General features: G+C 43.9%; 1 protein-coding gene across 1 annotated transcript in view; it reads right to left on the bottom strand.

The window, feature by feature from the left end:
• The window catches only part of plin6 (perilipin 6), a gene marked incomplete at its 3' end in the record, with an annotated part of 21,530 nt that extends 13,156 nt beyond the window's left edge, over nucleotides 1-8,374 (bottom strand). The window contains exons 1-6 of the mRNA XM_063198433.1: nucleotides 8,345-8,374; nucleotides 7,587-7,794; nucleotides 6,544-6,626; nucleotides 6,209-6,297; nucleotides 5,354-5,502; nucleotides 3,395-3,576 (exon numbers count right to left, since the gene is read on the bottom strand). Of these exons, the coding sequence (XP_063054503.1) occupies nucleotides 3,395-3,576; nucleotides 5,354-5,502; nucleotides 6,209-6,297; nucleotides 6,544-6,626; nucleotides 7,587-7,794; nucleotides 8,345-8,374 (741 nt within the window). The remainder of the gene's footprint in view (nucleotides 1-3,394; nucleotides 3,577-5,353; nucleotides 5,503-6,208; nucleotides 6,298-6,543; nucleotides 6,627-7,586; nucleotides 7,795-8,344) is intronic.
• Nucleotides 8,375-14,238: the final 5,864 nt, after the last annotated feature.

Genomic DNA, 14,238 nt, shown 5'->3' with positions numbered 1-14,238 from the left:
GGTCCCCTGTACATTGTATGTAATTGAGAGGTGGGCCCTTTTAGATGGTTTTGTCCTGGGCCCGGGCAAGGGCTTTCAGTGGCCCCGGCCGGCCGCACTGAAGAAGACGATGCACGTTGCGTGTGCAGGGGTATCACACAGGGGGGGCTAAGTGTGACTGAGTCACCAGGGCCCTATTTACTAATATAGGGGGCCCACACTCAGGCCGATACATGTAGATATGTGACTGGATGGGTCCGTAGGAGTTGATTGTATTAGGGCCAACAATTTGCTGCTGCGCCCCTGGAGTTTCCACACTCTTGTCTTTGCTATCTGCTGAGCCATCAGCGCCAGCCAGCGTCCTCTATGTCTTATCTGCCTCTCTGTGTCCTCAGAGCAGCGAGCAGCGAGCTCCAAACCCTCACGTAGCACCGCGTCCCCTGGGCACCTAGCTGACCAGCCCAAACCCTCACAACCCAAACAAACACACTGGAACACAACACAGAGTGCAGACTGGCTACGCACTTCAAACAGTGTGGGAGACAGACAGAGAGAGAGAACGTGTATACAGACAGACAGAGAGAGGGAATGTGTACTATGCACTGTGTGCTTTGGTATCTTCTGGTCTGTACAGAAGGAGTAGGATGAGAGTTTGTTGTATAACTGCAATGCATTAACCCAGGGGTCCCCAAACTTTTTTCTCTGGGGGCCACATTATCGTTCCTGACTGTGATCAGGGGCCAGGATCAATGTGGGCTGTATGCTAGGCTACTGCCTGTTATAGCCATAATTTCTAGCACAAAATAGTTCATCATTACAAGCGATTTGCAAAAGAAGTGAATACTTCATATGTAAATATAGCAAGGAACGGTTAGAAAAATATGGTGAATGACAGTTTATGATTGATACAATAGATACAATATTTTATCATTATTTTTTTTCTGTGAGGATTGCTTCTTTGGGCCATTGTAAATGGTGAGGTGCAGAGAGGTGGAGGGCCGGTCAAAGGGGCATGGTGGGCCGCATCCGGCCCCCGGGCCTTAGTTTGGGGACCCCTGCATTAACCCGTTAAGACACAGCGTTATAAATGTACTGCTACCAGAATGGCAATGGCAAGGTCGTAGTGCATTACTTAAGGCCCTGTGTTAGTGTATTGTAGTCCTAGTATTGTAGTCCTATGGTAGTTAACATTTCAATTACTATTACAGCGTGCAACTGGAGATACAGCGTGCATTAAGGGGCTACGTACTTGCAGTTGCAACAATATATAATTAATTATTTTATAGTATAATCATGAATGGAGTAGCACAATTAGCAGCTTCAGATTAACAGTGTTCATGTTTTACACATTTTTTATATACAGTATTATATCATGTATATTGTGATTAGCTTGTTTTCATTTCGTTATGTCTGAGAAACAGCAGCTACGTGGCATAGTGCCTCCAGGCCAGTGGAAGAGTACAATGCTGGCCAAATAAAATAGCAAGAGGTTTATTTTATTTTATTTTATTTTATTTTGGGGTGGCTGCCACTATTTTAGACCAGGGCATTTTCTGTGATTTCCTCCGTCCTTAAGACACCCCTGCAGGGCAGGCCTTCTGTAGTGACGATGTAGCCGGTACATGGTACTGCAGCCAAGAACTCTTTTTTTTATTATTCTGCACATTATTATTTCAATCATCTCTTTACTTGTTTGCTTCTCTCTGACCCACATCTCTCTCTCTCTCTCTCTCTCTCTCTCTCTCTCTCTCTCTCTCTCTCTCTCTCTCTGTCTCGCTCTTGCTCTCTTTATTCTCTCTCTCTCTCTCCATCTCTCCATCTCTCTCTCTCTCCCTCTCTCTCTCTCTGCTTGTGATCCCCAGGGGGTCCTGTGCTTGTGTAGTCGGACCACCTAATGAGTGCCCGGTGCCCACATGTGGTGCTGCCCCTGTGGCTGCTGGCTGGTCATGTAGGCAGGAAGTGAAGCGAGCGCCAGAGGCCCCCAGTGTACCATCCGGCCGTGGGCCAGAGCACGTAGCCCGGCTATTTATAACCCAAACCCCATAAGGCACGACAACAGGAAGGCAAGGCGGCCATGATGCGGGCGGCCATGTTGTCTTCTGATGCTAGGCATGCTGGGAGCATCATGGGGGTGGCAGCAGGGTCGCCAGGGCCGGTTCTAGTGAATTTGGTGCCCTAGGCGAACACTACACCCCCCTTTGCCTATTTGTGCATTTAGCACTTGGCCTCTGTAAACATAAGATCGGACTGTACATCTAATCGAGCACATCTGATTGTGTACCTACATACTGTATACTGAGTTTCCATGAATAAGCATTGGCAGTGTAAATTTAAATGTTTTATTCTACTAATTCGCAAGACGTTCTAATTTTGTGGGACTTTTGGGTGTTAGTGGTGCCCCCCCAAAAATGTACTGCTCTAGGCGACTGCCTTGTCTGCCTATGGTTATCGCTACTGGGCCACTGACAGTGTTGTCCTGAGGACAAAATACTCTGAGTGGGCCCCCCATCCAATACATCCAATGTCATGAAAACCCTATTCTGGGCCCCCTCTCTCCATGGGCCCAGGACAACACCCCCCCCCCCCAACCCCCCACCCCCATTGGCTTCCCTGGTAGAAGACACAATAGAAGAGGTGAACCAGAGGAAGAACATTCAGACTTGTCTGAAGGCCGACTTTCAGAGATGTTATACTCTGTTTGGAAATGTAATGCATTTTTCAAAAGGCCTGTTATGCATTGAGATGAGGTCTCCATGCAGATTAAGTTTTAATGTGTGCACTGCTTCATATTCAAATAGCACAGGATAAAATGTTCCTTTTCTTGTTTACTTTCCTGTCTTTAAATGCATATATGAATTTTAAAATAACTACATGTTTAGCATGTGGCTGTTTGTAAAAAAATATTTAAAAACATAGTTTTTCTAAAGAAAATACTTGGGTAAGGCATTCCACACAGGGGAAACATACTGTTTGAAATTCTCCTGAAATGTTAATCTCTGCATTTATTCTGAAAGCACATCAGACAAAGTTGATTATTATTGAAGAGACTCACGAAAATGAACAACAAAACATTGCCGAGGAGCAGTTGGGGTCTTCTAAATCTTTATTTTATAAGAGAGACTTTCTCAGACACTATGAACACAACACAGCCTGGGACGACTGTGGCATTTCCTGCCGTCTGCACATCTTGCCAGACAAAACTCCTCTGATTTGAATCAGATCAAATAAAGCTACTTAAACTAATGCAGAGTTTTTTTAAAAATCATATACTGTATTGGTTGTTTCATCACAAAAGAACATGTGCATAAAATTACTCCAGACTAGTCCTGGAAAAAAAAAAAAATCTTGTCTCCTGACAAAACATGAGAAGTGGAGATGAAGAATGAAGATGAAAACAAAGCTACTGTTCTCTCACTGTGTCAGCAGCGACCCCCAGTGGTTGGATGGCGTGTTGCAGCTGCTCCCTCAGCTTCAGAGCTCGGTGGTATAGTTGCAGCGTCAGGCTCAGCAGGAGGCACCGCACCCGCGTCCACGTCCCCGGCTCCTCATCATCGTCATCGTCCTCATACAGCTGGGCCCTCGCCTCGAATTCGTTGCCTGAGAGATACACAACCAGGATATCATCAGTATCATCAACAGTGTCAAATAGAGAAAGATCAAATCCTCTGTTTTTTGTGGGGTGCTGTGGTCAGAACACAAAAAGTCAATTTTAAAGGGACACTGTGCAGGAAATGGTCAAAAAAAGGTACTGCAGCTATGCTGCTTATTGAAACTGGGCTGCCTATTGCCAAATTTGATCTTTACATGAAAGTTTACTAAGTATTAAACAAATATGTTATAGTATGGTCCAAGTACAGTCATTTTTGCAGCTAAAAATGGCTAGTTTTGGAAATTCAAAATGGCGGACCATGGAGAAGATCCCCCTTTTCATGTATGAAAAGTGCAATGTTTCCAGTCATAATGAATACTTAGAATTTTATGCTGGTGGTAAGTATTCATGAAAAAGGTAACTTTAGTGAATGGGCAGCATGAATTCTGGAAATAAACAACTAAAAATCTCACACAGTGTCCCTTTAAGAACAAAAAAAAATAATAAAAATACTGTTCTCCTATTGTCCCTTTGGTGAGAAAGGATGGATGCAAGCCGGAGGACATTTCCCTCTCGATACTGAAAGCCCGGTCCTATGTTAATGATTCAGCTGTTTTGCATGGTGTCTGGCACCTACTCCATGACTATGATACATCCCACCTCCTCTGTCATGAATGAATATGATCTTGGCGATGACTAACGCTGTGGACATGGTGCCCAGATTGGCATTTTGCATATCAGATGATGATGGGGGAACTACTGAGCTCCGTGTCTCAACAGCTCTCAGCGCCCTCTGGTGGGGAAAGAAAGCAAAAGTGGCACATCTTTGTCCACTCTGTTTTTATATTGTCTACTCAGCATATGGCCCTGTGTATAAGAATCGCGCTGTGTGTGTGTGTGTGTGTGTGTGTGTGTGTGTGTGTGTGTGTGTGTGTGTGTGTGTGTGTGTGTGTGTGTGTGTGTGTGTGTGTGTGTGTGTGTGTGTGTGTGTGTGTGTGCGTGTGTGTGTGTGTGTGTGTGTGTGTGTGTGTGTGTGCGTGTGCGCGCGTGTGTGTGTGTGTGTGTGTGTGTGTGTGTGTGTGAAGCAAACTCTATGTCCCTGCATACGTATAAGACTAACTTAGAGTGGGGGTGGCATTGGGCAGGTGGAGGGCTCTGTATAAGTATATGGCCCTCAAACTCATGTGTGTGTGAATATAAGTGTATGGCCCTGTATACTTAGACTTACACAGTGTGGGGGGTATGGGCAGGTAGGCCTATGCAGGGTCTTGTATAAGTCTGTCCTATATATAAGACTTACGCAGTGTGGGGGCATGGGCAGGTATAAAGGGTCTTGTCTACAGTGGAGTATACAGTAAATCTATGGCCCTGACTTACGCAGTGTGGGGGGTATAGACAAAGATTCTCTATTCTGCATATAGATCGTCTCTGGTATAGACAGGTAAAGGGTCTTGTATAAGTCTGTGGCCCTGTATGTAAGACTTACGCAGTGTGGGGGGTATGGGAAGGTATAAAGGGTCTTGTATAAGGCTATATGACTTACGCAGTGTGGGGGGTATGGGCAGGTATATAAGACTTACGCAGTGTGGTGGGTATGGGCAGGTACAGGGTCTAGTATACTGTAAGTCTATGGCTATAAGACTTACGCAGTGTGGGGGGTATGGGCAGGTATACAGGGTCTTGTATATAAGACTCACATGTGTATATAAGGCCTGTATATAAGACTTACGCAGTGTGGGGGCATGGGCAGGTATAAAGGGTCTTGTCTATGGCTATATGACTTACGCAGTGTGGGGGGTATGGGCAGGTAAAGGGCCACGGCTTCCTCGGTGCGCGTGAGAACGTCGTCAAGGCCAGAGGTCACGGCGCGGCCCGCAGGCGAGTTCTGCAGGGCGATGAGTAGATCCCAGATCACATCCACCAGCTGCTCCCCCCTGCACAATGGCAATGCCAAACGTCAATATCAGAGGGACATTTATGTATTTTTTCAACACATTTAAAATCACAGTTCTTCACAATAGGAATACCAAATTCAGTATGATTAAAAAAAAAAAAAAAAGTCAAGAAAAGATATTTAAAAATTATCATTAAAAAAACTAATCCTATGTGAGTTGACAGACACAGAGGAAAAGTTTCATACGCAATGGTCTCAGAACATTGTATATACACAAACCCTGATCAAACCCTAGTGAAAGGTGAGAGGGAAGAGGTGTGTTATCAAACCCTGATTCTGCACCATGAGTTTACACTGCTTCCCTCAGGTAGACGTTTCAGGACGCTGAACTGCAGACTGATTAAATATAAGAACTCTTTTATCCCCAATGCGATTAGAATGCGCAATGATAGATAGACATGTCATGTGAAGGGAGTGCACAGGTTTTTACCATGTTTCTTATGCTTTTATGTTTTCTATGTTTTTTGTGTTCTCTATGTTATGTTGTATGGGTATGTGAGTGAGTACTGTATGTTATGCAGTGATTGTTGAAGCCCAAGACAAATTTCCCCTCCGGGGACAATAAAGTACACTCTAACTCTAACTCTAACTGATCAAGCCCTACTGAAAGGCGAGAGGGAAGAGGTGTGTTTTCAAACCCTAGTGAAAGGCGAGAGAGAAGAGGTGTGTTTTCCACCTGGACTTACTTCTCTAGCATCCCGTCCACCTCCTCAGTCACACGCACCTGGAGGTCATCCAGGGTCAGAAAGAGGCCGTCTTTCAGATGACTCAACACCTGAGAAGAGCAGAAAGCAGAGGTTAGCAGTTAGCAGTTAATCCATTTTAGCCCAAGGCAAAAAACTCATCCTGAATGCCTAGTAAGCCCTTTTTTGGAAAAGGTGCCCTCTGCCTATTAGAATCTAAATATCTCAGCCCCCGAAGCACATAAAAACACATGATATAAGTTGCGTTTAAAAGACAAGTTAGAATAACTGCTTTTGACGTTATTTACTTCCTGTATGAAAGGTCAAAGGTCACTCACCTCCTCTGCTGATTGGTTGAGAGCTGGGAAGTTTTTCTCCATCTCATCCAGCCCCATACAAGCATAGTGGTTGAGTGCTTGAACTACCAAGCAAATGTAACAAAGTCAATGGAAGATCCAATCAGATTACCGTAGATGATGTCATTAGTCACCATCATCATCACAATCATCATCACCATCATCATCATCATCATCATCATCATCATCATCATCATCATCATCATCATCATCATCATCACCACCACCACCACCACCACCATCATTATCATCATCACCACCATCATCATCATCATTGTCATCATCATCATCATCATCATCATCATCATCATCATCATCATCATCACATATTCTAGCGGTAGTAGTAGTATTAGTTGTAATAGTAGTGGTAGGAGGAGGAGGAGGAGGAAGAGGAGAAGGAGGAGAAGTAATATTCAAAGTATTGGTAGTAATTGTTGGAGCAGAAGTAGGTTTCAGTCATGTCCAGGTCCAGTTAAAACATAAGCAACTGGCCTTGTCAGTTGATTACAGTGCCGCTTAACCCATTTCAGAAGTATCGTTATTGTCTTCAACATCATGCAACAATCCCTCTGCAGTAGTAGTAGTAGTAGTAGTAGTAGTAGTAGTAGTAGTAGTAGTAGTAGTTGTCCTTTTGTAGTAGTAGTAGTTGTTGTTGTCCTTTCATAGTAGTAGTAGTTGTTTTTGTTGTTATTGTTGTTGTTGTTAGTAGTAGTAGTAGAATTAGTAGTAGTGGTAGTAGTAGTAGTAGTAGCAGTAGTAGTTGTTGTTGTTGTAGTAGTAATAGTAGGTGCAGTCATAGTAGTAGTTGTAATAGTAGTCGAAGTAGTAATTAATAGTAGTAGTCGTAGTAGTAGTAGTAGTAGTAGTAGTAGTAGCAGCTGCAGCAGCAGCAGTAGTAGTAGTAGTAGCAGTAATAGTAATAGTAGTAGCCTAATAGTGGTACTGAAGTAGTAGTACTAGTAGTAGTAGTAGGGCCTAATAGTATTGTAGTAACAGTAACAGTAGTAGTAGTAGGGAGTACTCACTCTCTGGCTGCAGCCTGTCTCTGAGTGGAGCGGTGCGCTCGCTGGCGGTGAGCTGGAGGAAGCGTAACCCCAGGCTGGACAGGTCTCCCATGAAGCCCAGCAGAGGGTAGCGAGTCCTGGCCTCCCCGTAGACCGAGCCCACACCCTGTACCAGGGAGCGCACCAGGGGGAGACCCGCCACACGCTCCACTGCACTAGAGTCCTCTTCCTGCTGGAGGGGAGGTGGAGGAGAGGAGCGGGGTCAGCTCTATGTACCCACAGCCCATTGGTCCCACAGCTTATTCTTGCTGCTCCATGTTCCCACATTTTTAAGAAATTATTCAGGCCCTATGTTCCACAACTCTTTGTTCCCACATTTTCAAGTAAACTAAGAGAATGTGCGTTTCTCCCTGCCATGGGACATAGGGCCTAAATATGAATACATTCTTAGAAATGTGGTAACATGGGCCAGGTATAAGCTGTGGGACCATTGGGCTGTGGGTCCAATGGGCATAAACATTTCTGTTAAAAGTCTCAGTGATGTGGGAGCAAGGGGCTGTGGGAACATAGACACGCTCCCAGAGGAGCACATTTTGGATTTCAGGAGGTGTGACACTAACCTGGACCCCGTTTCTCGACAGTGACGTTGCTAACCAGGTAGCTACTTAGGAAGTTGCCTATGGGAAAATGCATTGCAACTGAGTAAGTTGCTAACTTATTTAGCAACGACGCTGTCGAGAAACGCACTCCTGACTAACAGGTACTAACAACTCTCTCACGTCTACAGGGAGGTACTGTATCTTGCTCATTTGTCAAGGGGTGAAGGAAGGCGTCTGAAGATGCCCTTACGAAAATCGACCATAGTTTTATTTTATTAACCATGGCTTCACTGCACTGTAGTAACCAGTGGTGTATCTACGTAGATCGCGGGTATACGGAGTATACCCACTTCTAAATTTCAGGGATTTCAGTATACCCACTTAAAATGGATTATCCATTGTTTTGAATAGCACAAATATATACAGTACATCCACCATCAAAAACTAGACTACACCACTGGTAGTAACCATGATTTCTCTAAGTACTCTGAACTAATCATAGTATTACTATGAGTTATCCATGTTTTTTTGGGGTAACCATGAAAACTGTGGTTCCTGTCTAACCATGGATCATGGTTATTCGTGGTTTTCATGGTTTTTTTCCAGCATGGTCTGTGTCTATGGTTAAACATTTTATGAATAATTATAAACCGTGGTAGGACAATGGTTAGTTTTTAGAGTAAAGCCACGGTTAATTTCATAGTTTCGTGCCATGGTCGATTTTCGTAAGGGAGTAAACTCTTAGCATTGCATCCCTCATGCCTGGATCTGGTCGGGAGCACACCAGGGGAAGTAGAGGTATGTCGTTCATGAACGAGCCGGTTCTTTTTAACGGCTCCCTGAAGTGAACAATGGGGACCGGATCACAGCTGGGGGAGCCACTCGACCGTTAGTTCGTTCATTTTTCATTCATTATAAGCACGTGACCTCGACCAGAGTAATTAAATTTGGGAAAAAACACAATTGTTTGCCTCAAAGAGAGGAAAAAACGGTCTTTAGAAGCAGGAGAATAATCATTTGTGGTTTGGACAAAATTACCTTGAGGTGGAGTCAACATATTACATTCTTAACACTGAATAAATAATTTTAAAAAAGAGCCAAAAGACCCAGTTTTTTGAACGGCTCTTTGAAAGGAACGAGCCACTAAGATACGGATCCCGAAAAAGAGCCATAAATCCCATCTGGGAAGGCCAGCCAGTCGCTACACTGCACCTGTCCTGCTGGGGGCGGTAGAGGAGAGCATTATAGGACATTTTCACACTTGGTCCCTTTCAGTCCTGTAGCCTCTTAGGGCAGAAGGGGTTGCCGACGGGCCTATTCACTATTTGCTCAAAATACTCCACTACAATATAACAACATTGCTATGACACTACCGAAAACCTTAAGTAACAGATTAAAACATAGCTTACAATTTTGGTGACACTAAGTTTATAACATAGGCTATACGTGTATAATATAACATGGGCATATATAATTAATTTAAATAGTTGCTCGTTGGTGTATAGTGGAGTCTGCTGTATAATATACTGTACAGCAATGGTCTCCAAATATTTACCTCCAAGGGCCAAATTGTGTAGCGCAATTGGGGTTGCAGGCTGCCCCAACCCAATGAGAAACAAGTTAGATGTTTGGACAGAGAACAGATTTTCACTTTTCTGTTTTCCCTTCTTGGCAATGTCTGTTATGATACTGTTAGCATAAGATGTAACTCCCTGTGAATGCTTTGGAGAGATATGACTCACTGAAGTTTTAGTGACCGAAAATAACACACATTTATGTTTTCATTTCATCTGACCTCATGGCGGGTCAAATGCTTGCCAAGTCTGAGCCAGATTTGGCCCGTGGGCCTTTGTTTGGAGACCAAGGCTGTACAGTGTATATGAGGAATGAAGTCTTAGTCTTACTGGATGAGGCGCTCCTCCTGTCCCCACGTTGTTCTGGGTGCCTTTGTGTGCCATGATGCCTCACCTTGAATAACACACACACACACACACACACACACACACACACACACACACACACACACACACACACACACACACACACACACACACACACACACACACACACACACACATACTTTCATGTCATTTCATGTAATATAGTGTAATGTAATCAGACTTTATCCCAAAGGTTGCTGGTTCGACTCCCGACCCGCCAGGTTGGTGGGGGGAGTAATTAACCAGTGCTCTCCCCCATCCTCCTCTGAGGTGACTGAGGTACCCTGAACATGGTACTGTCCCGCCGCACTGCTCCCTTGGGGTGCCATTGGCAGCTGCCCCCTTGCACAGGTGTGCTGTGTCACAATGACAATGGGAGTTGGGGTTTCCCAATTGGGCTTTCACTTAACTTCACACATACAGAAGGACGCTGGGAAATGACCCCCAGCCTACATGTGCTCCATGTACATTGCCACCCATTAAGACAACCTGGGACACTCCCACTGCCATTGTGATACAGCACTCCACAGCACACAGTGCTCACTGTACTGTACACAGCAAAACTACATTTATGCCTCGCCATTGTAAGAGGGCAGCCCCAAACTGTGCCCCAAGGGAGCAGTACTATGGCGGGATGGTACCACCAGGCTCAAGGTCAGACAGCGTTAATGACGATGGGCTTCATCACGACACGTCCCCATGTGTTAGTCAGCTGCTGTGTCGCCACAATGACCATTTCTAATCAGCCCAAACACCGTGCAAATCCATTTAGTGTCTGGGTGTCTGCTGACCTCGTATCGCTTGGCTGCTGCTCTGTCATCAGGCACAACTGAGATGTTCCCATTAATGACCCACTACTGAGTCTAGTAAATATATCTACACATCATCATAATAATATAATAATTATGTATGGAATAGCGGACGACGAGGTGGCCCGATATCAAGGGAAATAATGGACGAGGTGGAGCGTTCTAAACAGCCCGACGGCGCAGCTGAAGGGCTGTTCGCTTCGCCAAGTCCATTATAATAATAATAATAATAATAATGTAATTATAACAATAATAATAGTAATAATAATAATTTAAAAAAAATAAGAAGAAGAAGAAGAAGAAGAAGAAGAGGACGAAGAAGAAGAAGAAGAAATCATTGTCTTCAGTTTCTTCTACATTTCGTCAGAATTGTGTTCTGTATAGTATTTAAATTGACATTAAAATAACATAATAAGTACAATAGTACCATGTGGGTAATCATCAGTCCTTTAGTGTCTACCTGAGGTGGTGGTGGCATGGGTTATCGGAGAAGGTAAGTAAAGTGACAATTAAAGCCTGCATCAATGAGTATGTCGAAGAAATCTTACCTGGGATGTGAAAGTCAAATGTGCAGCGTTGATGAACCAGGAGGTCGGAGAAGCTGCCAAGCGCAACTACAGCTCTTCTGTCCTCTCTCTTAAGTTGGTCTTCACAGACTCGCTTGCATCTCCCCTGATTTGAATGGTGGGCACATGTGATGTGTGAATGTGAGGGCATTTCTGATTACTAGGTGGTGCATGGCTAATTGCACACAGAGCAGCTCTGTTTTATCACTTTCTTCATAGTCTAGGATCTGCCCATTTTTTTATTTTATTTTTCCTTAATTTAATATTTTCATAATTTCCAGGTTCAAGTTCAGCCTATACTGTAGGTCAATGGTTCCCAACCTTTTTTTTCAGGGACCCATATTTTTACCATTGTAAGCTTTGGTGATCCAAACGTGCGAGCGCCCGCACGAGAGGGAGTCACATGATACTCCGTTTCCTGCAAAAACTCATTAGTTATCATTTTATTCCACACTTTGTCTTCAGTGAAATATAGAATAAATGTTTAATGTATCACAGTGTGTTGCTTCTATGCATATACTAGTTTAAATGCTTTGTCATTTATTCAACATGGGCTATATATGGTATTAAAATTAAATCCCCAAGCCCAAGAGGGCTTCGCGACCCACTGTGGAGCTTTGGGAACCACTGCTGTAGGTCATGCCCCATCCCATTTCGTTCTCCACTTCGAGTCTTCACTATCCTCTCCTGTTCTAATAAAGAACACACTTTTAATGGGCAGCATACAATCTGGAAACAAACTTCTAAAAAATGTCACACTAGCTTTAATCTACATCAATCCAGGCCAAGTTGACAAGGACAAAATGGATTGGCTATACGAGATGTGCTATATATTAATGTATGGCACACATAGTATAGCCAATCCATTTTGTCCCTGTCAACTTGGCCTGGATGGATGTAGATTATATTCATTTAATAGATCTCTACAGTATGTTCTGTCATCCTTGGTAAATATCTGTACAGGGTATGAATATGTGGCAATGTTCACCAGCATTAACAATACCATCTTGAGGCCCTGCCTTGGCCAAACGGTAGGGCACTCATCTGCCATGCGGCCGACCCGGGTTCGACTCCCGGCCCGGGTCCTTTGCCGACCCTTCCCCATCTCTCTCCCCATTCGCTTCCTGTCCACCTCTCAAACTGTCCTATCATCAATAAAGTCGTGAAAAACCAACATATATATATATTGTAGAGGTACCTGTAAAGTAGTCAGGGTGTTTTAGATTGAAAACGGTCTTCATCAAGTTTTTAAGTTACGATTTCAAATATTTTTGGGGACTTTTTGCCTTTATTTCGATAGGACAGTGAAGCAATGACAGGAGGCGAGTGGGGAGAGAGAGAGATGGGGAAGAGTTGGCAAAGGGCCCAAGCCGCAATCGAACCCGGGTCAGCCACGTAGAGTAGTAGACCAGTGTCTATGTCTTCAATTCTAAGTTAGTCAGATGATGACACCGTTATTTCAGAGAAATGTGATTTCCTGAGGCATGACAGGGGATTTTGCTGCACCACATGAGAAATTCATTGAGTGCTTTTCGGGGATTTCTGTTGAAATGGGTCAGAGACAGAGTAGAGCTGTAATGGGTTACAACTGACTGGAATATGACTTACAGAAGAGGAAGAGGAATGACTTTTGTTAAAGACAGTGAGGCTTAACCAAACAGCTTAGGGCCCAGTATCACACACACAGTTTGATGGATAAAAATTATAAAATAATAAAGTAGAGCTTGTAATCTGATAGAGAACTGAATATTGTAGTATTCAACACAGTCTTGACAGAACGGCTGTCCAAAGAGTTTGTATCTGTAGAAGAGGACCAATCAAGTGATATAACCTGAGGAAGATTAAAGGGTGAGCGGTTAGGGCGTCAGACTTGCATCCCAGAGGTTGCCGGTTCGACTCCCGACCCGCCAGGTTGGTGGGGGGAGTAATCAACCAGTGCTCTCCCCCATCCTCCTCCATGACTGAGGTACCCTGAGCATGGTATCGTCCCACCGCACTACTCCCCATGGGGCGCCACTGAGGGCTGCCCCCTTGCACGGGTGAGGCATAAAATGCAATTTCGTTGTGTGCAGTGTGCAGTGTTCACTTGTGTGCTGTGGAGTGCTGTGTCACAATGACAATGGGAGTTGGAGTTTCCCAATGGGCTTTCACTTTCACTTCACTTTAAAGTGATGGTTCGGAGTAGGCCTAGATTCACTATTCGGTAACTCTGTAACTCTGCTACTCTCGGTAACTCTGCTAATGTTCGGCCAAGGTAGAAAAAACTTTGGGTGGACTAGGACTTAGCTGGATGTCACGGTTCAAATGACCATAGGGTGAATCTACTCCAAACCATCACTTTAAGTTATTTGTATAGTGCAATATTGAATTTACCTTCTCATGGCAGTATAGCTCCTGTCATGCAGACAGACAGCCCATAATCACGGGACTAAATACTGTCCTCTTCTGACACACATGTAAAAGATGTTTCGCTTTCAATGGTAACTTCCATCTTCTTTGAAGGGCTGTCAAAACATTATGTAAAAAATAATATATTAAAAAAATCAGTCACAAGTTGTACTATGAATGAAGATGTTTGAGCCTTATTTAAGTAAAGCACATGACATGAAGCACTTCTGTAATATGAAGCTCCTCAAGAATGCCTGAGGTTGGTTACTATTGCAATAGAGCTCCACTGCAAAAAGGATTCATTCCTTTGAACATTTTAGTTTCTTTATACCAATGTCTGAAGTCACTATTAGATCGGATTAGATTGAACT

Source organism: Engraulis encrasicolus, chromosome 5 (assembly GCF_034702125.1).
Source record: "Engraulis encrasicolus isolate BLACKSEA-1 chromosome 5, IST_EnEncr_1.0, whole genome shotgun sequence".
Lineage (NCBI taxonomy): Eukaryota > Metazoa > Chordata > Actinopteri > Clupeiformes > Engraulidae > Engraulis > Engraulis encrasicolus.
The sequence above is the reverse complement of the archived record's forward strand: the minus strand, read 5'-3'. Positions and strand labels throughout refer to the sequence as shown.